At 45.9% G+C, this 24875-nt stretch overlaps 1 protein-coding gene across 1 annotated transcript in view; it reads right to left on the bottom strand.

Annotated features, from left to right (window-relative positions):
* Nucleotides 1–24875, bottom strand: part of LOC147698095 (acetylserotonin O-methyltransferase-like) — a 371292-nt gene that overhangs the window by 143224 nt on the left and 203193 nt on the right. The window contains exon 6 of the mRNA XM_086934771.1: nucleotides 2148–2288. Within this exon, the coding sequence (XP_086790897.1) occupies nucleotides 2148–2288 (141 nt within the window). The remainder of the gene's footprint in view (nucleotides 1–2147; nucleotides 2289–24875) is intronic.

Genomic DNA, 24875 nt, shown 5'->3' with positions numbered 1-24875 from the left:
ACCGTGCTCCGAATTGGATTTGTTTGCTCCGGATCCCGTCAGGAGCCCATCGGACCGAGATCAGAATCGAGCCCTAAGTATTTCACACACATTATTAGTATTGACATTTCCTAAAAGGAAAGGAAAGGCCAAATTGTATGATTTTTACATTGTTCTTTAGTTATCTATATTATAGATGTAGTGTATGCTTACATTTTGTGAAACATATATACTTATATAATATAACATTAATAAATATTGTCATTTTTTTAACATTACTTATGTTTTTTCTGAAATACAAAACATGTTATATATTTTTTTAATATTGTTTCCCATTTTGGAATTTTTCAATATTTTTACAAATATAATAAATTGTTTTAACCATATACAGTTGTCATAAAAACATTTTTTATGACAAGTTTTCTATATTATAAATAGTTCTATCTTATAGGATCTGTTGTTTTTATAGTATGATTCACCTTATACTTTACATAATATTTTTTTTATTTTCATGATACATTTATTGACAATTATTACATATTTTAGAACTTGGTACATATTGTTGCATACATTCTCCCACAGTTTTTGGTTAAAGTCCCATTGTTTTCTTACCATTGTTTTCTCTAGCTTTGAATATAGGTCGGAAGTAAATGAAAAGCCTCTTTTCACATATCTATTATTTCTTTGCAACTACCACAGAAAATATTTATAAAGACTAATGACTTAAGTACTGAGTTGAATAAGAGTTCTTTTGTGTGGCTATAAAAGTGCAGTCTCAAATAATTTCCCAGTCCCCCTTTCATCTATGCAGTGTTTCTATCTACCCCTAAAGGTGAATATGAAGGGTTTAGTTGGGAGAGTTATAACTGTCACTTATCTGTGGCACTTCTGCAGGTTATCAGGAATATGGTTATGCCTAATTTCTGGTTCCACTATTCCGAAGTTTAAGACTAAAAATGACAGACTTGACATGAAAAACAGACTATTTTATCAATCTTTTTACCTAATGTAGGGATGAGGTTTTAGAGGGAGAGTGTGTATTTTTCCAGTTTCTTGCATTGTCACATAGGATCTTTCTCTGATTGTTAAATTCAAACATTAACGGATATTTGCATACATTTTTGTCTCGAGCACGAATACCTAATATGACATATATTTTATCACAGTATTGCTTTTTTTTTTAACAGAGTTTTATATAGCGCAAACTTGACCCGGTATCGGGTATCAGAGCGCATTACATAGCAAACAGTTGCATTACATGAGGACACATTCATTTTTGTTAGGCACGGGGAGATTAAGTGATTAAGTGATTTGCCTAGTATCACAGGATGTTCAGCGTCACTGCAGAGACTCAACCCAGTTCCCCAGATTCAAGGTTGACTGCCCTAGTCGTTATGCCAACTCCTCTCCTCTATTTAGTTTCATGAGGTCACTAGAAGGAGGTGGTCAGCGGAAAAAAGTGATTCATAAACAAATTTGATATGATTAAGGGCCCAGACCTCTCAGACTGATATCTCAATAATGTCAAATAAAGTGAGGGAATGGTTTGACAGGTTAATATGGCTAGGGGTAGGCATACCAATGTTGCCAGTTTTGGAAATCATCAAAGGCCTGATTTAGAGTTTGGCAAATATGGTACTCCGTTGCAAACACAACAGACAACCATGGCCCCCTAACCCTAGGTCTGCCTGCCTCATTTATAGACTTGTGGCCACCCATCAATCTTTTTGTACAGTGGAAGGAACCACAGTGACAACTGAAATGACCACTGGACTGGCGGTCAGCTCTAAATTTGGCATATGGTAGTAGTTCATTAGGGTGGCAGAGGTTGTGTCCTTCATCAGGCTGAAAGAATAAGTACTGTGCTTTAAACCTTAAATCAGATTCTAAATCTAGGGTACCACCTTTGGCTAGATAGAAGTCCAAGTTTAATCCATAGACAAATCACTAAGTTGATATTTTATCATATTTGCAGGAAGTGCTTCTTCTAAATTTGATCTAGTGAATCATAGATACAACATCTCATGTTGATTACATGTGTAATCAGATCCTAATTTGTCATTAGCTGGTGTCTTGTTCTGTAATTTTCTTGTTGTCACCAGGGGCTTTTGTGAAAATGCTACAATTAGATTTTGATATAGTTCACCACAGATGAGCAATAACCTTACCTTCAAGGAACTGGACTTGATGTTCATCTGGAGACATGAAGTGCTTCTTAGCAGTTTGTACAACTTTAGGCAAATCATAGATGATTGCTGTAGAATTTGGATGTTCCAAAAGGCATTGCTTGGCTAGTTCTCCCGTACTGCCTTATAGAGGAAAACAAAATCCAGGAGAATAGTTAGCTTTTGACTTGCATGAGTCTTTAAAGAATTTCCAATTGTCTGATGGAAAGAAAACAAATGAAGTGATTTTTTTTAAAAAATTGTAATTTTTATTTGTGGTGATTGTCAAGAAAACAAAAGCGTCATTTGCGTCTGCGCACAAGCAGGTATAAGGCGAAGGATAATATACGTTTCAAAATATAATACACAGCCATTCAGTCCACATCCCTGAGGTCGGACGGCATAACGATGAAGCATGTCAGTAATGAAAACAAGGAATAGCCTGCACTGAACACAGAAAGGTTATCTGCACCACTTTTGTTTTTTATCAGAAACAAAACTTAAATATAAAAATTAAGCAGAGATATTCAAGTAGTCTACATTTCGTCCCATGGGACCAGCTCAGACTAGTGTTGTTTCCGTCCCCGTAAGATCTTATTAATATAAAAAGCAAAATCAGAGGACAATCACAAGCATCATAAAGCATAACCGGCCACACTCAGCGCAAACCAGTTACAGGTTAGCGTACACGTCTTCCCCCATGTCCCTCACAGGGCAGTGCCAGTTCGACTGTAGGAGAATCACACAGTTCGCCACGATAGGCATTCTAGTGCCCCCATTTCTTGTCCCACATATTTGGGCAACCTCTTCTCTTATATACTGTCTTCTCAGCAATCATGCATCGGTCCATTTTAGCCACCCAGCCCACAACCAACGGCCTGTCCGGGGATCCCCACTTCATTGCTATGGAGCGTTTGGTGAGCAGACAACCTAGCGCCGCCAACTGTAACTCTTGGACACTCAAATCATTGGGCCCCCAGATGTTAAGGACACATTCCCTGGGTGATGGCGAGCGTGGTTTACCCAAGGATCTGCTCATTTTACTAAGCGTGCCACTCCAGAACCTCTGCACCACTGGGCATTCCCATAAGATGTGAAAGAAAGTGCCAGGGAGTCTGCAACCTCGCAGGCACAGTGTGTCTGGGCTCCGTCCAATTTTGGCCAGGGTAAGAGCAGACATATACACTCTGTGCAACACCTTCAGTTGGATCAACCGAAACCTATGACAGATAGCTGATTCCCTCGGGGACATTAATGCCGACCGCAAGTCTTCCTCATCTAGAGGACCCAGGTCTACCTCCCACTTGGTCCGCAGTGATAGGAAGGGATCGGGGAGATTGTTGCAGAGCTTGCGGTAGGTAAGGGAGATAGCCTTCTCAGGAAGAGGTTCTGACAGCAACCTGTCCTCCAGGGGGGAGATATCAGTTATGGAGGTGAGGTCTTGGACAGCGGCCTGGATGGCTTGCGTGATTTGCAGGTATCAGAAGAATTCAGTGGGTGCAAGGGCATATTTAACTTGGAGGTCACTAAAGGTCAGCAATTTACCCTTATGGACAAGGTCCCCCACCTCAGAAATCCCAATCAAGTCCCACCTATCGAAGCCCTGGAGGAAACAGAGGGAACCCAGACTTTGTGTAGACACCTGAGGGGTGGCCTTAGTAAGCCTATCTGTCCATCCCAGACTTCTATTGGCCCTGTGCCAGATTTCCACTGTATGCGCCATGGGTCCAGCATATCTAGTCCTAGTTGGTTTACTGTAAAGGGCCTCCAAGTAACCCTCCCGTCCAGTCTGACATCTGTCTAGTAGGAAGGCCGGGTTCGAGGGCGAACCGTGCATCCAGTGGTTGACCGCCACCAGCTGCGACGCCCAATATTAGAGGCGGAGGTGGGGCAGGGCGATGCCTTCATCGTACCAGCCCTGAAACAACTTGCAGAGGGCAATCCGAGCGGCACCCCCATCCCACGGCAGCAGTCAGAGCTCACTTTCCACCGTCTTGAAATATGAATCCGGTATTAAGAAGGGGCAGTTCTGTAGGACATACAGGAAGCGCGGATGCACCAGCATTTTAAACAGAGCCGCCCTACCCGGGAGAGATAGCGGGAGTGAACGTCAATGGGTGACATCGCTGCAAAGCCTACGCAGGGGGTCCAACAGATTACGGTCATAGAACTTCTTGAAGTCGAGTGTAACGTAGACACCGAGGTACATAAAACCCTCCCTGGCTATTGTGATGGAGAACCCTCGGGGCAGACGAGGCAGTGGACCATGCAACATATACAAAACCGATTTAGTCCAATTTATGGCGTAGCCCGAGTACTTCCCAAAATTAGTAAGAACGTGAAACAGTCTATTAATAGAGGACCGTGGGGGTGACACGTATATCAGGATATCGTCTGCATATAGAGAGATCTTGTCCACAGCATCCTCATTCCAATGTAGGCCTCTGATAGAGACATCTGTGTGGACCCAATGAGCCAGAGGCTCTAGGGTGAGGGTGAACAGCAGGGGAGACTGAGATGAGACTGAGATGTGTGATTATTAACCCGGACCTGTCCCAGGAGGTCCGTATATAGAAGGCGCACCCAACTAATAAAGTGGGGCCCAAAGCCAAAGCGGTGGAGGACCTCGAACAAGTATGATCATTCGATCGAGTCAAACGCCATTGCGGCATCAAGGGATAAGATGGCCTCGTCCTGTTGTATAATGGACTGGCGGCTCATCACGTTATGCACTCTTCGGAGGTTCAACGCTGTGTTGCGGCCCGGAAGAAAACCAGACTGGTCATCGTGTATCAGGGAAGGAAGTACTAGGAGAAGGCGATTCACTAGTAGTTTAGCCAGGAGCTTGGCCCCCGCGCTAATCAAGGAGATCGGCCAGTAAGAGCTGCAGTCAGTGGGAGGCTTGGTGGGTTTGAGGATGACCGCGATTGAGGCCAACCTTTGGTCACTCGGGAGGACCCCACTCTCTAGGCTCTCCGTGAACATGTTCAAGAGATGAGGAATGATGTTAGGGACCATTCCCTTCAGGAATTCAACGGGGACCCCGTCGGGCCCATAGCCTTGCCGGAGTTAACAGCGAATAGTGCTGTGGTGAGCTCCTCAGCCGTGATGTCGGCGTCCAAGGCAAGCCATCACCAGCTGTATAGACCCGTTCCAGATGGTCGCCAAAGGCCTCCGCAATGTCCTGCGGGTCCACCACCACGGATCCATCGGGTCTAATTATAGACAACACACACCTAGACCCCTGGTCTCGACGTTCCAGCCATGCAAGCATCCTGCCCGCACTGTCCCAAACTCATAAACCCGATGGCGCGTATGTAGCAACTGCGCCTGCGCCCTTTCCTGTGCCAGCGCCTTATAGACCAGTTTTTGAGCACGGAGATCAGCAGCAGTAGCATCAGATGGTGCAGCGTTATGAGAGGCTTCAAGGCTGATAAGATCAGATTCCGGCTGCGTGATCTGCTCGTTATGTTTATGCAAATAATCCGTCTTGAGAACTAGTGCCTCACCCTTCACCACCTCCAAGTATGCCTCCCAAAGCGTGACAGCCGAGTCCACTGAGCCATAATTTTCAGCAAAATAAAATTCAGTGCGCTCCTGCAGCGCCTCTCTGATGTCTGGGATCTGCATTTACCAGGGATTGATAATAATGGGACCCCGCGCAACCTGACGATTGTCGGTTAGGTCCACCGTGAGTGGCAAATGATCGGATATACCATGGGGAAGACCCCGCGGGCGGACAAAACAACTGAGTCCGCGGTAGGGCAGAATGGATCATTGATTCTAGACATACTGTTATGTGCATTAGAGTAGTGTGTAAAGTATGGTGTGTCTGGATATGGAGGCGCCATATATCTTCCAGTCCCAAAGCATGAACAAAATCAGCCAGGTCCGAGCTCTGACGGTGAGATCCCCTCTTGGGTCTGCGGTCCAGGTCATCACACATTGGGATGTTAAAATCCCCTCCGATTATGGGCGTACCCGGGGAGAGGCTCAACAGCTGAACACCCAGCTCCCTAAGGGAGTCTCGAACTAGCGTTGGTGGAAGGTATGCAGAGATAATGTTCAAGGGACGCCCCTCCCAGGTGGCCTCAACCAACGCAAAGCGGCCAGGGGGTCAGCCCAGATCCGTGAGTGAGTGAGTGCAAGAGTCTTCCTAACCAGAATCCCAGTACCTCGGGACCCAGAGGTGAACCCCGCGTGGACCAATAATTTATAACCCCCCCTCTGGAGTGCCTGACAAGTATTGCCAACCAAGTGTGTTTCTTGCAACAAAACAATGTCGGGGGAGTGACGCCGGAGAAACTGGAGAACGACACTCCTTTTAATTTTGTGACCCAAACCATTGATGTTCCAGGAGAGGACAGTAAGGGTCATAGAGAGGAGCTGTGTCATGATAGTGGCTTTGGAGGAGCAAATAGGAGGAACGTCCGGAGAGAGACCTCCCGTGTCGGCTAGACCCAGGGACACTGGTGGGCATAGGACTGAAAGGATCATGAATCCCCCGAAAGCTGGGGAACAGCCAGCGCGGCCGGTCCTTCAATAAGGGATCACGGACAGACAAGAGAGCATGACTAAAGAAGACTCTGCCGAAAACACAAAAATTCACCAATACAACAACAATACAACCCCAAACTCTCCTACCCCACATCTCACCTCCCCTCCCTGCTTCCCAGCCCGCGGATTTGGAACTATCCACCCCCCAACTAGGCAGAGTACCTGTCGCCCCCCCAACCATGTACGGGGTACCTGGTGAGCCTTTAGCACCCCCCACCTGAGTCTAAGACCAGTGTAAATAATTTATATAAATATAAAACTTCATCTAATTATCGTGCAACATCCACATATTAGAAAAGTTACTTGGTAAACAGCCGGTGCGGCCCAATCAGGGCCGTAATAAACAGGTGCCAGGAGTAGAGATCAATGAAGTATGAGAATCTGCCATCTCCAACAGCAGCAGCAAGCTGAAAAGAACTGGCAACAACAGCAGGCCACAGCAGCCTCAAGATATCACCATACAGTCGGGAGATGTCACTCCCCATCACCATCGGTGCCAGTGAACAGTTCCTTGCTCTCCGGCATATGTTTCTCCCGTGGACTCTTCTCTGGTACATCACGGCCCAGAGGCGACCCCCCGACTCGGCGCCAGCCCTCCAGCCAGTCCCATGCCTCGTCCAGCGACAGGAAGAACGAGGCCTTGCCATCCATTTCGGCATGTAGCTTCGTGGGGAAGAGCATAGAGTATTTGATGCCTTTATCACGGAGAGCCTTTTTGACCTCCAAGAAGCTGCGGTGCATCGCCTGAACTCTCACTGTAAAGTCCGGGAACATCGATGTCGGGATTGAAAGCAGCACAAGAATACGCAAGCGCCACTAACCTGACTCTGATGGCCAGCAGAGACGATAGACGATAGTCCCCCCAACTCCGCACTGCACAAACCCCAACAATGGAATATACCCACTATTCGAGCCTGTACTGAAAGGGGCCGGGAGGTGGATTGGCATCGGGGAATCTGGTACTTCTGGTATCGTCGGGTCGTTACACCACGAGGTTACTGGTACTGGGACACTGCAGGCAGAGGAGGGGACAGAGAGCAAGAGATTAATACCACAACTGTAACTGTCTGAACTCTGGTTCCCCCCCTTTGATTCATTACTCACCAGTTTCTCAACCCCAGTTATCCGAGAAGGAATCCATGAATACGCACTGCGCACTAGCGAAAAGGTTGCCAGAAGTACAGAGAAGTTAGCTTCACTTCTTGACCTACAACACACTACAGGTAACTAGGGTATATAAAGGAGGGCTAATTGTACTCAGCGTTAAAAGCCACGCTTCTTAAGAACCACAATACTCCTTGTGGAACGGTGTAGCCCAAGTAGCAGGTAGTGTCAGTAGAACCCGGACAGAGAGAACGGGAATCCCCAGTTATATAAACAATAATGGCAGATGCACCTGTACCAAACTAAACAATAGCAATAAACAAAAGAATAGGAGGCGAGCCCGCACTCCTCAGGTATACTTGCACGACAGGATAAGGCTTGCAACAAGAATTCTACTGGAGTCCTGACCATGCTGGCTCTTCGTCGGCGTTGATTTCTCCAACGAGAACTGACCACGTTGGCTCTTCGTCGGCATCGTGCTTATCAGATCTCTAACCACGCTGGCTCTTCTTCGGCGTCGTGCTTATCAGATCTCTGACCGTGCTGGCTCTTCTTCTGCATCGTGTTGAACAAGATAGCTGACCACGCAGGCTTTTCATCAGCGTAGTTCACGGTAAATCAACTCCGAGAGAGAACACCCAATACTGCAAACGAGAGAATACGGAACAAGATTGACAAGCCCCATTGTGTTCCGGAGGTGGAGTTTAAATAAGGTCCTCCCATTGATTCAACCCCCAGCGCCGGATGGCCTTCTGGGACTTGTAGTATTTCCGTAAGGGGCGGTCAGTACGGAATCTTTTGCATTTCGCTGTGTCAATGGTAGCGATCGCTACAATCGAGATGTGGGTATTTTCCAGGCGAAGCGGTGGCCCAGAGCGGGCTGCTTGAAGGATAGCATCCCGGTCTCGAAAGTTGAAGACCCCCGCGATGATGGGGTGGGGGGGGGCCTGGCCTAGGTCTACCCCCCGGAACTCTGTGCGCCCGTTCGATAGAAAAGTAACTCAAGAGTTGTTTCGGCTTAAGGTGTTTTGTGACGAGGTCCTCCACAAACAGGTCCTCCGAGGGCTCCTCCATTCGCTCCAGTACACCCAAAATTCGAATGTTGTTCCGTCTCGCCCTTCCTTCATAATCATCCAGCAGGTCACTCATCTGCCTCTGTTGTTGTTGGATCTGGGCGACTTGCTGCTGGAGCGTAGAGGTGTCGTCGATAAGGGCCGCAGTCTTGACCTCAACGTCTTTGACCTTAGAATCTATTTTGCGCAAGTCTGCTCGCAAAAGGGTAACCCTATATTTACAGAGTCGATTCGAGTTTCAAGGGAGTAGCGGACCCCTGCAATAGTCTCCATGACATCCTCCAGAGTAAGGGACGCAGGTTTCGGGTCTCCGGAGGGGGCAGCGTCCTTATTTTCACCTTTGGAGCCCCAGGAGTTCTTGGTTATATGTCTTTGGTTCAAGGGCTTCGATCCCTTGTTAGCGGCCATTTGAAGCTGCGTGGTGGGCACCCAGAGAGTGGGACCGGAGACAGGATGAGAACCCGACCTCTGCAACAATCCAGGTAACGTCACTCCGGGGCCACTAGCCACACCACTTTAAGCGCTCCCAGTTCTCGGTTGAGCCAGCTCATACAAAGAAGGATACTCAACCCAAGGGCTCCCGGTGTTGCCAACTGGCACAGAGTTCCAAGGTCTGAGCGCCTAGTGTTTAAGGCTTTCCAAGGGCCACTGCGGCCTGCAGGGTGATGGCAGAGGGGGGTCCGAGCACCATCCGGTCCAAAGAACGGCCGGCCACAGCGGGGCCCCAGCGCAGCAAGAGGCACCCGGGACCACCAGGTGGAACGGCCGCCGCCCCGGCCCAGACGGAAGGATCCTGTGTTGGGGCATCAATGAGCTGGGGCCCTGAAGGTAGGTCGTAGCAGAGGTGGCGACCCCAAGGATAGGTCCGCCACCAGGCACTCACAGCTCCAGCAACGATCCGGCCTCCGTGCCGGCAGAGAGGTTCCCGTGCTCGCACCGCATGTGTGGCAGTCAGCAGGAGGGCCTATCCAAAAAGGCCCGGAAATTAGGAGTTCGAGTCGGGCAGGCACCCCAGGCACCAGGCGCCCCCCGCCGCACAAGAGGAGTTGGCCGCAAAGCTGCAGAGGGGGTAGGACCCAAAGCCGGGACGTTGCGTGACCGATGCCCCAGCGGGCCGGCACCAGTCTCCAGCTCCCGCGACTAGTCCAAGACAAGTCCTCCGATCAGGCGGCAGGCTCCAAATGGGCAGCGGAGGGCTCCCGACACAAGTCGGGCGAGGGTCGGGAGTCGCGTTAACAAGTGACCATTCCCACCGGCTGCTAGCCACGCCCCCCTCAAATGAAGCGATTTTTGATGTGCAGGACAATACTGCGTGACAAGGAAAGCTCTCATCTTGAGGCTTGATTGAAAAGGTAACAACAGCTCCGCATTGATGTGTAAGGATATATTTTACGGAGTGATTCAAGCGTTGCCAGTTCAAAGAATATGATTATTATTTGTGGATAGCAGTTATTAGTTTTCTAATGTGTACCTGTCAGTAATTCCTGATATATGGTGCTCTGTATATTTAGTAATAGTGTATAAATTAGTTGTTTATTATAATTTTCGCACACTCAGTGAATTTTGTATATCTGGGTAAGGGGTGGTTGACCTGCTTTAAGAGTGATGTTCATCAACCAGGAAGTGTTAGGGTTAGTCACTGTGCAGAAAAGGATAATTCAGTTTTCATTATTCTACTTATCATAGGGATTGAGTTCTCCTTTGTGTGAGTTATATTTGGGTGGTCAGGAAAGTCTATATCCCCTTCTTGGATTTAATTAGGAAAGAATATAAATGCTGGGGGATTCCTCCTCATCCTGATCCAAGAAAACCTCCAAAAATGAGCACAGCTACTCTTCAGATTGTGGACATTGTGTTTACCCATGGGTGGAGACCTTGCAATTGCTGTTTTCTCTTTAATGCAGTTGTTAAACCCAGGTTCCCAAGGGCTAACTGCAATAGCCACATTGACTACTTTCTGATCTATTTGTGGGGGCGGCATGAAATTAAAGATAGGAAACTTGGTAATTGTCAAGAGAGCATCCATTTTCCGATTACCCTTCAGTGGGAACAGGCAACAATAAGGGATCTAGAATTCGTAGGCAATGCTTTGTTATCAACTCCCATTGCCCTGAGAAATAATAATTGGAATATCCGGTGGGAGGTTGTTTCTAAATACAATAAAGCTATTCTTGACTTTTATAGTATTGTCACTAGCAAATTGGAAGTGTTAAAGCTACACACCTTGACCCTATCTCAGATCATAAGCCTCCATAATAGTTTCTTTGATAAATTGGGAAATATATTCACAAAATACTATAAAAGGAGTAGGGCCCTTTACAAAATGTGTGCAAACAAATGGTTTGATGAGTCATGCAAAATTGCCAAGAAGGCTATGATTCAATCATTAAAGAGTAATTAAAAAAAAGTGATCCAAGTTAAGAGAAAGGAAAATGGCAAGACCATTAAACATAGCAAAGCCCGATGGGAGGCCGGGATCTGGGATGAATTGAAAGCTTCCACAAAACAAGGGGACAATTAGTGCTTTTGGCATTTGGTAGCACAAACTGGATGTAGAAAGTCATCTTTTCATGATTGTGAAATAGGGCCAGAAGAGTGGGTCAAACACTTTTCAATCTTATATGCTGATAATAACACTAATCAAGCCAGAACAGTTATTCCATACCAGGGAGGTAATGACATCCTGGAGTAAGGGGTGAGGCCATTTACTCCAGAGGAAACTTTTGTTGCCATACAAACCCAAAAAATAGGGAAGGCGCCTTGGTTAGATAGAGTGTAGGCTGATTTTTTGTGCTCTGAACCAGAGATTAGGGGACCGTATGTAAACTCCTTGTCAAATGCTATACTGGTGTGAGCTACTGGAAAGGAGGTGTAATAATTCCCATACATAAGAAGAAAGATAGACTAACCCCTGGGAATTATAGGACCATAATAAGCCTAATTGATATTGTACAGTGGAGACTGCAATGACTGCAATGGCGATCACAGTGAACGCGAAAGCCGTAAACGCTGACTGCCGCAAATATTGAATTCTTATCACCACTGGCAGCTACAGTGAAACGTTGCACAAATCCTCTGCATCGTCTGAATCCTGTAAATGTCGATTTGAGGAAAGGTCAAGTTACGAAGACGGGAAGCGGACCAGAGATCAGCGCTAATCCACAGATCAAGGAGGCACAGAACTCCGGTAAGAGTGCGCTGAATGCAGGGCAGCACCGTGTTGAAAGGCAAGGCATTGTGGCTCTTCCAACAGGCGGAGTAAGCTGCAAATGTTACTGGATTTCCTTTTTTAATCAAGGTTTATTCCACCCACTGCCAAAGTTTGATGTTCTGCTCCCCATTCCGAAACAAATAACATACAAAAGGTTTTGGAGTCAGTGCAGTAAAACTGTGAAAATGTAAAACCAGCTTACAAGTCTCACTCTGAAAAGGAATACTCTTCAAGTTATTGCTGCCTAATTCAGCAAAGGGAAAGGCACAGATCCTCCCTTGGGAAATAGCTTAGGAATTAATCGAAGTTAACATGAAGTTAATGCGAGCAGTAAGGGGATACGAGGCACCTGTCCTGCAGGGTGGCGCCTGATGGTTCAAGAATATAAGTGTTGGGCTAAAGGTAGGCTGCTGGCTTTGTGGCTGTCCGCCGATTGATGGTGATTGGACTGGTTATTGGAATGTTATTGACTGCTAGCAGGGGACGCATGCACCTCTAGCAGGCTCGCCGTGAGGGGAATGGCTCTCTTCACCCACCTCTCTGCCCACAGCTGTGAGGGAAACGGTACGCCGAACCGCCTTTTTGCAACTCTGTCATCCAGGTCCCGCCTTGAGGGGAACGGCTAAGGAAGAACTACAAGCCCTGGCAGTCTTTGCTAGGTGCCTGTTGAGGGTGTCATCGCTGGGCGCCCATCCAAGACTAAAAGAGGGCTGGGCCACACCCCCGACATCCATCCTTGGAATCGTTTGGCGAAATAATCTGCAACCAAACAAGGCACTTTGCAACTGTTCCCTTTAACATACCAAGACTTTGACTCCTGGAAAAAGACACTTGTATTCATCAAGGGGCGGTACTACCACAGACTTATTTGACTTTCATGCCCATTTTTAATTGATGGTTTTACGCACATCATTTTTTACAAAGTGTAGCTTGAATATCAAAAATGGGGAAAAGAAAACTACCCTGTATTAAACCTGATAAACAAGATGATAATCCTAAAGAGGCGAAAATGTCTTTGCTAATTATCTGACAGGCTCAGTGGGCACCATAGAAAAGCAGTTCTCTTCTGTTGAAGAGACATTAAATATAGAAGCGCAGGGGTTAAATGTCAATATTCAAGGAAAAACCTATGAAAAAAGTATCTCTCCAAAAGGGACGGATGAGAAAGCCCCTTAGAAATACAGAGTACTGGGTAGAATATAAACGGTTGAATTCAAGTCACAAATGATGGTATCGATGAAGCTTCAGTCAGTGATCAGGATAGTGACACTTTGCCACCATCAAAAAGGCAGTGTAACCCAAACCCTATGACAACTGATAAACCCCAGGTAGAACTCCATCAAGCCCCTGTTAGCAAAGGTCTTCTCAAGAATGTCCCGTCTAAAATACAGGGGGAAAAAGGAAATTGCCAGAAACAAAAAGGAAAAGATAATTTTCTACGCCCTAGAACTAATACTACTGTACAATCCTCAATCGATAACGACAAAGTGGAAAATCTGCTCACAGAGCTAACAACTTACATTAAATCACATACAAGTTAGCCTAGAGGCTAGATTAGCACAGATTGAGAAATCACTAGAAACGATTATGGAAAATCAGATCCTAACCTTATCGAATAAGAGCCCACATGGCTTGGGTATTATTAACCACACAGACACCACAACTAGCTTTCGAACCCAAAATATCCCCAACAGGTTGAATCAGCTAGTAAATCAGGATGTAGGGATGGGTCTCAAAAGAATTCTATCATAGAAATACAAGATAGTGATGTAAGAAATGCAGCCAAAACGCGCACTTTAGGGATGAGTACAACAGTGAAACGACAGGGAGGTAGGCTTGCACACGATACACAATTTAGACCAACCACAGCAACTTCTAAACCCTATGACTACCCAAGCGTGGTACATAACCTTGACCTCCCACCGGCAGCAGCTCCCCTTACAGTGGTCCTGGCAAATGTTCCAGCTCTAAAGCCAGGAGAACCCGAAACATGGACCTCATTGAAAAATAAGGTCATACATTTCCTGGAAAATAGAGGAGGTTTGTCCGCAGAATTGTTTAGGGCTTTTAAAATGGTAAGGCATGTTCCCTGGGTGGGTAACAGTAAGAAATCTTTTAGTGGTGATTGTGTTGTCCTATCCCTTGGTTCACCATCTTTGGTTAGAGAAGTACTGACTAGGGCAGAGGAAATGACTATCACCGAAACTGGTATACATTTTCTCCATTTAGGCTTCTTTTACCGTCCAAACCGGTTTAACACGCAGCAGGAAATACTCTGTAGACCACAACCATCTATCCAAATGAATTATAATCTGGAGATACGAAATAGATTTGAAACCTTCCAATCGTTAGACGAGAATGACTGACTAATAGTTATGAAAGGACAGAAGGTTGATACTGGGGAGAACAACAATTCATAAAAATACGAAGTGACTAGGTACAACACAGCCACCTACCTGAATTCCAAAAGGATAGAGTATTCAGATATAAAGGGAGGCGTTGCCGGGACGGGGATCAGCACCTCCGACCTATTAGAGTTAAGTCTGCTTAGTGCCCCAACCCATGAAGAGCGCACGGGTCTGGAATTAGACTATCAGCTTGAAACTGATATAGAGGCAATAAGTATGATTAAACCAATTAATCAGTAGACCATTACAACATTATTTTGGAACGTGGCTGGCCTTCAGAGTAAAGAACCAAATTTAGCCTGGCATGACTTCATTGAAAGCTTTGATATCCTGTGCCTCCAGGAAACGTGCATGATAGAGGAATTACACACTGAAGGATACAAGACATATCATACGTTGGCAACCCGCTCAAACCACGGTATACATAAGGGGGGATCTCTGAATATACATTTCAAATCTAATGGAGACAAAAAAAGAGCATTGATAAAATTCACAAATTATTACCAGATAGTTCAGATTCATCTGGTTCACATTGTATCTTAACAGTGGTAAACGTTTATAATAACATAGAGAAGGGCCACCTGAGGGACACCTTAAGGCAGCTTAGTGATGACATTGGCAACCTGAGAACCCCTAACGATGAAGATATGAATACCATCTGGGGGGAGATTTTAATGCTAATTCATGCTGTAAACCAGGACCACAGAGGATGACCTATTAGTCCACTTTGACCACACATAGCGGGGTGAAAAGTTTAATGAACTTTTATTTTCCCACGACTTTGGTTTTGCAAATAGATTATGTTCTCCTAGCGTTGATTTTAATTATACTTTCATAGGCAGGGGTTGCCAATCCATAATTGATTTTGTCATTGTCGCAAATTGTTATGCACATTGGATAGCACATTTTAAAACTTATTTAAACGTTATGAGTGATCGCACGCCCTTAAGTATTGATTTAATAGTACCAGATATGTCAGCCCAGCAAACGAATAATAAACTGGCCTGGTCACAGGGTCTTTTGCTCTCTAGCCAAAATGGATTCAAATTGCGATGGGAGAGCTGTAATACGGCTGAATTAAGCAAGCAAATCATTACAAAGACCTACAATTCAATCCTAGCTTGCTTGCAGGAAGACTCTTCCCATAAAACCACTCTGAATGTTTTTTTACAGATTACCTCCTTTATTTAAGATACACTCAAAGCTGGAAATAGAAATAGATGAGATTTTAAAAATGGGCGGGTTGATAAAAAATGTACAAAGTCATACTCCAGACTAAAAGAGGCCCTACATAGGACAGAAAGAGACTATGACAAGATTAGAGAGTGTGGAACATCTTCTAACTTAGCAAGAAAAAATCGAAAGAAAGAATTAAAAAACCATGCATGGACGGCTCTCCATGACGCATCACTGCCTGCCTGTTTTGGCGGGCAGTTAATGCGCCATTTTTTAAAACTAAAGATTTTGCGTCAATCGCAATCGCAATAGATAAAAAGCATGGGTAGACTATTTTTCAAAGGTCTATAGCAGACAAAGACCCGATGTAACCACTTCTGACTTTTTAACCCCACAGGTGGAAAACCCCATTACTTTTACCCCAATTGAATTAGAAATTTCCCTTGATGAGGTGACCGAGGCAGATAACCAGGTTATTTCAAGCAAGTTGTGCTAAGGGCTTCCTTAAAACATGGGCGGAGTCTGTTATCATCCTGATTTTTAAGAAGGGGGAGCGAGATAACCCGGCATGCTTCCGCCCGATATCTCTCCTTGATTCCTTGATGAAAGTCATGGGACGAGTTGCTCTGAACAAATTACAAATCTAGGCGGATGATAATAACATAATAAGCGACGTGCAATACGGTTTTAGAAAAGGTCTGGGGACAATCGAACAGACTCTGAATTTATATATTTTAATCTGGAAGTACACACAGGCAAAGGGTGGGAGACTCTACGTGGCATTTGTGGAGATAACAGCTGCCTTTGGTTGGGTGATATACAATAAGCTGTGGAGCATACTCACAAATGTAAAGGTTGACCAGGACTGAACCAGATTTTAAAACAATTATATCATGGGGCCACTGCTAAGGTGCGCTATGGAATGAACGGGAAATGTACTGCACCATTCAATGTGGATAGGGGGGTGCGGCAAGGCTGTGTTCTTGCGCCGTTCCTTTTTAATCTTTATACTAATGCTTTGGAGCAGGAGCTCGAAGGAATGGCACAGGATTCTCTGTATGTTAATAAACGGCCGATAGTCTCCCTCCTGTACGCTGATAACACAGTCCTAATGGCGCATACACAATTAGGCTTGCAGAAAGCATTCTCGACTTAATCTTGCTTTATGAATAATCTAGGCCTCAAACTGAACCTTAAAAAAAACTTTTGTAATGACCTGTGGGTGAGGGAGAATTAAACGTAACAGCCTCCCCTTGGGGGATAAAAGAGTAGATTCCACCAACTCTTTTACTTAGGTTGGTGTACTATTCACTAATACTGGCTCTTGGACCCCAGCAGTGAAAAGTAGGAGCTTGTTATTTATGAAGGCGACTGCCACCCTTGTTAATTTCTCCAAGAAAATAGGAAAAAGCCCCCCCGATGTGCTCCTTAAAATCTTCCAGACAAAATGCTTAAGCATTGCAATATACGGGGCTGGAGTGGAGTGTGGAGCTTCCACGATGTGTCTTTTATTCAATGGGTAGAAAATGCATTTTTAAGACTTATTATAGCTGTACCAGCGAGCCCCCCAGTTTTTAACTGTCATAGCAAGCTAGGCATCCCCTATGTGTCTGATATTATAAAAATGCAACCTCTGCTGCTATGGCACCGTGTATGGACATCATGTAGCACGTGCCCAAATAGAGACATAATGAAAGATTCGATGAACCTGGACCAGGTTAATAAGATCACGTGGCTGAACTATGTTAAAAGATTTTTGTGTGACATTGGCCACCCAGATTTACTATTTTACCCCTGAGAAAATGAATTCTATCTCCAGGAAGGAGTTCGAATTAAATTGTTCCACTCATTTGGAATCATTCAGACTCACCCAGGAGGTAAACAAGGGGATGGTGGTCAAGCATCAAATGACTCTGACCACATATGGTATCCAACCGTATCTCCTATGATGTATGGGGGGATATGGGGGGATATGATAGATATCTTTTAACTCAATTTAGGTTTAATAGTTTTCACCGGTTGGTTAGTTACCCAGGAATAAATGACTGGTCTAGAGAGCTTTCCTCTTGTCCCAGTGATGACGTGTCCTCACAATCCACCATTCATGTGATATTGTTTTGTAAATTTTATGAAAAGGGAAGAAGAAGATGGATTCTTCCCTTGCAGCAGCGTTTTTACATTTACAATTTTTGGATAGTACATTACTAGTATGCGCTATGTCTGTTTTTTAAAAAAAAACATTATGAGAATCAGAAAATGTGTCAACGCATAACGTCTATTTGTGAGTAAAGTCTGGAATGTACCATCCTGTAGGTTAACCGACCCACATTTGAACGCACCTCTGCTTCATGTGATAGATAACGTTTTAATTAATTTACATATTAAACTTTTTTAATTGGTTTTTATCTATGTATGTGCTTTTATGATTTTAGTTGTCTAAAATCGAATAAAGTTAATTTTGATTTGATATTGTACAGAAAGTTTATAGGAGGAGATTCTGAGCAGGTTATGAGAATGGATTTCCCAGAGTCAAGTGTTTTCAGGCGGGTTTGCCACAAAATACTAGTACAATTGATCAGACAACGCAGTTCCTATCTATTAAATAGAAGAAAGTAGACATTGATCGGGGTTGTCATTTGTTGGTTTTGTTGACCATATTTTGTGGTGCCATATTTGAGCATGTTGCAAGAATAAAGTTATGAAAAATCCTACAAGGTGAAGGGGACCCTTTGGGTTTATTGTTTCTAATAAAAGCTTTGTTCTCAGAAAACTATGCAAGAGGGAGGTGGGGACCAGAAGGAGAATTGATGGAGGCCATTCCTGTTAAAGGAAAAGTTAGACAAGGGTGCATCTTTGCCCCACTCTCTTTCTTTTATTTATAAATGGATGCACTCCTTAGCTATTTGATTGTGAAAATTATTCACCCAAAATGGGGGAACATAAAAACCCAGGTCTCCTCTTCGCAGATGACACTTTCCCTTTTTCTGAAACCCCAAAGTGACTTTCCAATTTTTGGGTGAATTGCAACCTGTTTTGCAAAGTAAGTGGGATAGAGATCAATAGTGATCAAACTGAATACATAGAGGCATATTACCAACAACTAGCGATATGTATCGCTAAGTAGACTTAGCGGCAATTTTTTTAATCGCCGCGCATCGCCGAATATTATCACTGAGATAATGTACTATTAGCAACGTTTATCTCAAAAGCGACAATATTTCCGTCGATAGCGACGAAATCCGTGAATATCGCTGAGAATACAGCGATATTCATGCATTATCGCTAACAGGGTCTTAGCCATTATATCCACCTCCCATTGGATATAATGGCTAAGAACTGGTCTGAGCAGGTGTTAGTTTTTGGAGATATTCGTGCTTATCGCAAATATTTCCATCGCTACGCCTGTGTTGCTAATAGGCGATAGCAATGTTAGCAACTGCTTTCAGTCCCTAACAGGTTAAGTACGCCCACTTTGCATGTCATTAGCGATAAATATCGCTGACATGCAAAGCGGGCCCCAAACGGCAATTCCTTCCTATAGGGTAAAAGTTCCGGAGTGGTCCACAGGCGGCGCCAATACATTATAGGCTCGCCACTTCGGCAATTGATGTTATGCCCATATCCAGTCGTAGTGGGATTAATGGAGTGCCTCGTGGCAATCTAAATAGCTATCTTAAGTATTGGTTCTCCACCTGCGTTAGATTCTCAAGCTTTTGGGGGTAGTAAATGGTTAAAAAATCGCCCATCTCAGACCCATCTATATTTTTCCATTCCGGGTAGCAATCGTGTCCCTTGGCTTGGAGTCACCCTGACTATGAGACGCTTGTGAAAGCGTAAAGATGATGGCTGCATGATCTGTCCATGGCAGTGGCAAGATTTCCAATATGTCCGACCCGGAGTGATTAGAAAAAATCCCATCCAGGGTATGCCCAGCTGTATGTGAGGGTCCAACCTCTTCCTGAGGGTCGATCCAGTGTATGACAAACAAATTGTGCAGGCAAAGCCTTCACAATGTCAGGACCTGAGGTATTTTCTGTCCATGCCTCCATGATAAAAGTCATCTTGATCTGATGTTCTTCCAAGAACAAACTACATTCCATGCTATGATTAACTGGTGACCTCACATTTAATATTAGGCATTTCCGTAATGGAGCTTCTGTCCCTAAGTGCCACAGGCCCTCCCCCTTTTTATCCCAAGCATTACTGCGGCCAGCCAGAACAACCTGCAGGGGACATTGACAAAGCACACAGTTAACGGTCAATTCTTTTGGTCTTGTGCTAGGTAAAAACCTTGAGCAAGCAAGCCTTCCCACCCTCTGGGTCTAAGCAGCCTGGGGGAGTATCTGAAAACATCTGGTGTATCAGAGCTAGGGGGACTGGCCCTGAGCCCGGTCCGAGCGTGGACGGGGCAGACAAGCTTGCCTTAGGCACGCCTTTGGCATACTAGGTTTAAATAGAATACCCAGTGCACCTACCCAATCAGAGCCCCGTTCCCCACCTCCCTGTCCCTCCAATCAGCTGCCTCTCACTCAGTGTCCCTAAGGAAACGGGAAGAGCAAGCAGTAGTGGGAGCTCTCCCTGCCTGGTAAGATTGTAAAACAAATGAAAACTAAAGCAGGACTCAAGTTACACAATTAAAACAGAATGGCACCCTTATGTTTAAAAAACAGCGTGACCTGGTGGGTATTTAACACAACCCGAACTCCAGGGATCAGCTCTTCGCGGTCGCGGCAAATACCCAGTGCACCTGCCCAATCAGAGCCCCGTTCCCCGCCTCCCTGTCCCTCCAATCAGCTGTCTCTCACATGCCGTCCCTAGGGAAACAGGAAGAGCAAGCAGCAGTGGAAGCCCTCCCCACCCTGTAAGCTCGTAAAACAAATGAAAACTAAAGCAGCACTCAAGTTACACAATTAAAACAGAATGGCACCCTCATGTTTATAAAACAGCGAGACCTGACGGGTCACTCTGTCATATGCAATCATATACCTATATAGACACTCACACACTGCCACTAATCCATAGAGGTACTCACACACCTAGTCAGTCATGCAAATAATTAATCACACTGCCATTTACTCACCTATACAGTTATACACACACCAGCTCAATTATTCATACAAATACTAGCACATCCTTACGCTCTTATACAATCACTGATACAAGCACACACTCATCCATACAGCCATTCTCACAAACACAAACTCTCACCTATAGCCATTTATATACTCCAACACACATATATACTGCCTTTCACATATGTAGTTACTCACACATGTACCACTGAGATATACATTCACTCACTAACACACCCATACACACACTCACCCACTCATACAGTCCATCACAGATGCACTCTTGAAGCCATGCACCAAGTGAATCACCCACTCACACATCTATGCACAGAGTCACACACACCCCACCCACACTCAGGCACCCATACAGACAACCAATCAATAACTCATATAGACACTCATGTAGCTATTCACAAACCCATGCAGCAGCTTACACACCATCAGACAGACGGATACAGACATTCACACAGTTTAGTCACTAACCCATACATTCAGTAAGATACGCTCAATCACTCACTTATAGAGTCAGTCACACACCTACTAAATCATCCATTCAGGCACGTATACACCCACTAATTCTTCAATACGCCTTTCCCTATATATATTAAACTTATTTAAACTTTACAGAGACACACAGTCACTGGATGATGTCATCAGTGATATCATTTGAGATGTCATCAGTGATGTCACTGACCATGTCATGAGTGTTGTAATATCTGACGTCATCAGCAGTGCATTGCGGGGGCGTGAGTTATAGTTAGCTGAACTAACTATAACGGGGGAATTTCTCTGGTTTTGTTTGAGTGAAATGTCCAACTAACTATAACTTTCCCTAAAACCTAATTACCTACGGGCGGTCACCAGTAGGTACATCAGTGGTTATGGAGGCAGTCCACAGCACCCTCTAGCTCACCTTGGAGCCATGGGCACTGCCCCAGGACTGGGCAGTTGGAGCAAGCCACAGCACAACACCAGGAGGGTGAAAATCGGGGTCACTTTCTACATGCTGCAAGGCCAGGCAAATCTATGCGACCCGACTGGCAGTTGCCATTTCTCTAGCTGGGGCAAGGGGCCCTTAGGACATCAGGATTTAAAGGGCCTCAAGCAGCAGTACCAATAGTGCAGGCAGGGTCTTTGTGGCACAGAAGACACCGCAGAGGGGGGCAAACACTCAGTTCTCCAGCTTACAGAGAGGGCCCCAGGAAGACAAGCACAATGTGGCAGTCAGGACCCCCCTGCCAAAGTCAGCCAGTAGATGAGCGGAGCTATTGCAGCACAATCTTGCTGCACTCTCCAGCGACGACTGAGTGCAGGATGCTCACCACACTCAGAGTCTGCAGCTTATGTGAACCTCCTCAGGCTGACTGCCCTCTACTATAAAGCGGGTAGTCCAAACAAGGCAGGCAAAAAAGTCCAGCACCCCAGAGACGATGCAACCGGCTGAGACATGCCAGCGCAATCCCCTGGCCCAGCTCATTGTGACAGGTCACTCCTCCATCAAGCAGCTCTCGTGCCCACTGTCTCATGGGCGGGAGTGACCCCAAAATGTTTTCCACTAGGCACCCTCTACCATATTGCCTGTGGTTAATTAAGTCTGCAAGTTTTTAATTATACTAACTGAAATAAAAGTAAATAAGCAAATAAGGTGTCCTGCACCATTTAACTTCAGCAACACATTGATTTTTAATACATCTGTAAGAATAAAGTGTCTTCAAAATTAAAAATGTGCAGGTGGCCTGACAGACCTTTGCATAAGGTGTGAATTGCTTGGGCTCCAGACCCTCACTAGTGATCGATCACCATTAAAAGGACCAGCTTCAAGCTATCCACCAAACTTCTAACAGTCGAGTTGCCCCGACTCCCCTCTAGCCTGGTGGGAACTGTTATAGTCCTTCTACACTCCTTTCCAGACTTATTTGAGCTGCAGCCTGGTGGCTGCCTTGTCTGGGACTGCAGCACAGTCTTAGACCCGGGCTTGGCTTGTTCCTGCTAACCTGCCTTCTTGGGTGAGTCATGACAGCCACAGGAGCCATGCAGCCCAGCTGCTGCCATTGCCGGCCACACTGGAGCAATGACCCATGCTACACTGACACTTGCCTGACTGCAGGATACAACTATTCTCCTGCCGCCATTCACTGCTGTGAGCTGGGGTGGGGGGATCTGAGATACAGGGACTTAAGAGCAGTTTCGGATGTGGGGGCAGCCAAGAAACACCACATTGAGGGATTGGACTTGAGAGGTTGCAGAGGTGAGGGGTGCACTCAAGGGATTGCTCTTAGTCCCCCACCAGTCCCCTTGCACCCAACCTAACCCCCAGAACACCCTTTATGCTTGGGGCCTACCTACTTTACCTTACTGGGGCCCTCGCACCTGCTCTCATTTGGTGCCCTGTACACCTGTTGATGGCACAATGGGGATGGACGGCCACTGGAAGCCCTTGGGGTCTCTCCCTAATCCTGCACCCCTGTACACGTGCCGGGTCTGGGCATGACCTTTGCTGGAATGACTGTTGCGCCTTGTGCTGGTTGACAGACTCTGCAAGGGACACTATTCCTATCCGCAGACTGAGGCCCTGGGAGAATAGGTGCTTTACGTTTTTTTTTACACCCCCGATCCTGTAGTGACACTTTGTGTGTTTGCACCATGCCTTAGGGGTCAAAACCTGAAGAAACATGTATAGCTGCCTTTGGGTATCCAACTTGGTCGGGCTCAGGGGCTTTTCACCCTATTACGACTGCTGAGCCTTGGGGTATGGCTACTGGCTCTTTCTAGGGCTTCTCTGTCATTGGCTATTCCTGTCTCTTCACTAGGCTCCCCTGCGCTACCTCATCTCTGTGGTGCAACCCTCCCTGGGCTTCTCACCTAAAGGCCCCTCTCCCCAAGACCAAGGTGGCTCTCTGGCCACCTACTGGCAGCCTCCCAAGCCACATGGCACATTCCATTGAGGACATACCTGGTCCACCTTCAAAAGACGTTCCAGTTACATCACTATGGTATAAGCCGGTGCCAACTTCCATGGGGTCCTCCACTGCCTCCTCCGGCCTGCCCTCATGTCCTTGACCACACAGCCTATCACCCAGGCCTATATGGACAGTTCCCTCCAGGAATGCCGCACTGAAATTGGCTCTCAAGAAGGAATTCAGGTCCTGTGTCCACGATCTCACGTGGAATGTCAAGGGTCTTGGTAAGAAAGTGAATGCTCTTGAGCAGACACTTGATTCTCTCACTGAATACCAAGGGGCTCTCTGGCATAGAGTCGTGAGCCTAGAAGACCCACAGCTTGCTCTCCAACTGAAAAACGAGAACTTTGAAAACAGGAGCTGGAGAAATAACATCCACATTCAGGGGTCCCACAAGGATTGGAGGGCAACAATATCAAGACCATAGCAGCTGAACTCCAACACACCATTCATGGGGACCTTGATTCCTCTCCTCCAATGCTGGATAGAGCACATTGGGTGGCGTTGACCTCTGAATGCCCTGATACTGCTCCGGACAGTGTAATGTGGGTGCACTTTGTCACTGAAAAAGTGACAATCCTGCAGGCCTCCCGGAAGAAGGCAGATTTAGTGTTCAGAGACCATACCATCCAATTATTTTAGGATTTGGTCCGACTACACTGCAACATCACAAGGATTTCCAGCCTGTCACAAGTAGGCTACAGGGACTCAACATTCGCTATCAACGGGGGCACCCCTTCACCATCATCTTCATGTGTGAGGGCAGGCAATGTCTCATTCTATCCCTGAAGGAAGCCCTGCTGCTCTTAAATATGAAACCAGCTTGTGAAACTCTGAGACCTACATGGCCCATGGGGACCTCCAAGATCACTTCCAAATGCAATAGAGAGTTTGTCACTCATGAAACCAAGAAAGATGTCATCAAGCATCTTCACAATCTTGAGCGACCCTCAGCTCCTGTTCCCTCCACATCTAGATCAGTCTCAAGCAGGTAGTTCTGCGACTCCTTGAAACAGGCAGAGTCTAGTGAAACCTTGAACATTCTGATGAACAAACCTCAACACAATAGATGCTGTTCCACTTTGACTGTGCCTCTTCCCTTCCTCTGGAGGTATGATGTCAATGGCCCTCTTGATGCCTTATATATTAGGCTGGCTGGTGGCTCTGGCA

This window comes from Lissotriton vulgaris, chromosome 8, assembly GCF_964263255.1.
Source record: "Lissotriton vulgaris chromosome 8, aLisVul1.2, whole genome shotgun sequence".
In the NCBI taxonomy this organism is placed as follows: domain Eukaryota; kingdom Metazoa; phylum Chordata; class Amphibia; order Caudata; family Salamandridae; genus Lissotriton; species Lissotriton vulgaris.
This window is presented reverse-complemented; position numbering and strand designations above follow the sequence as displayed.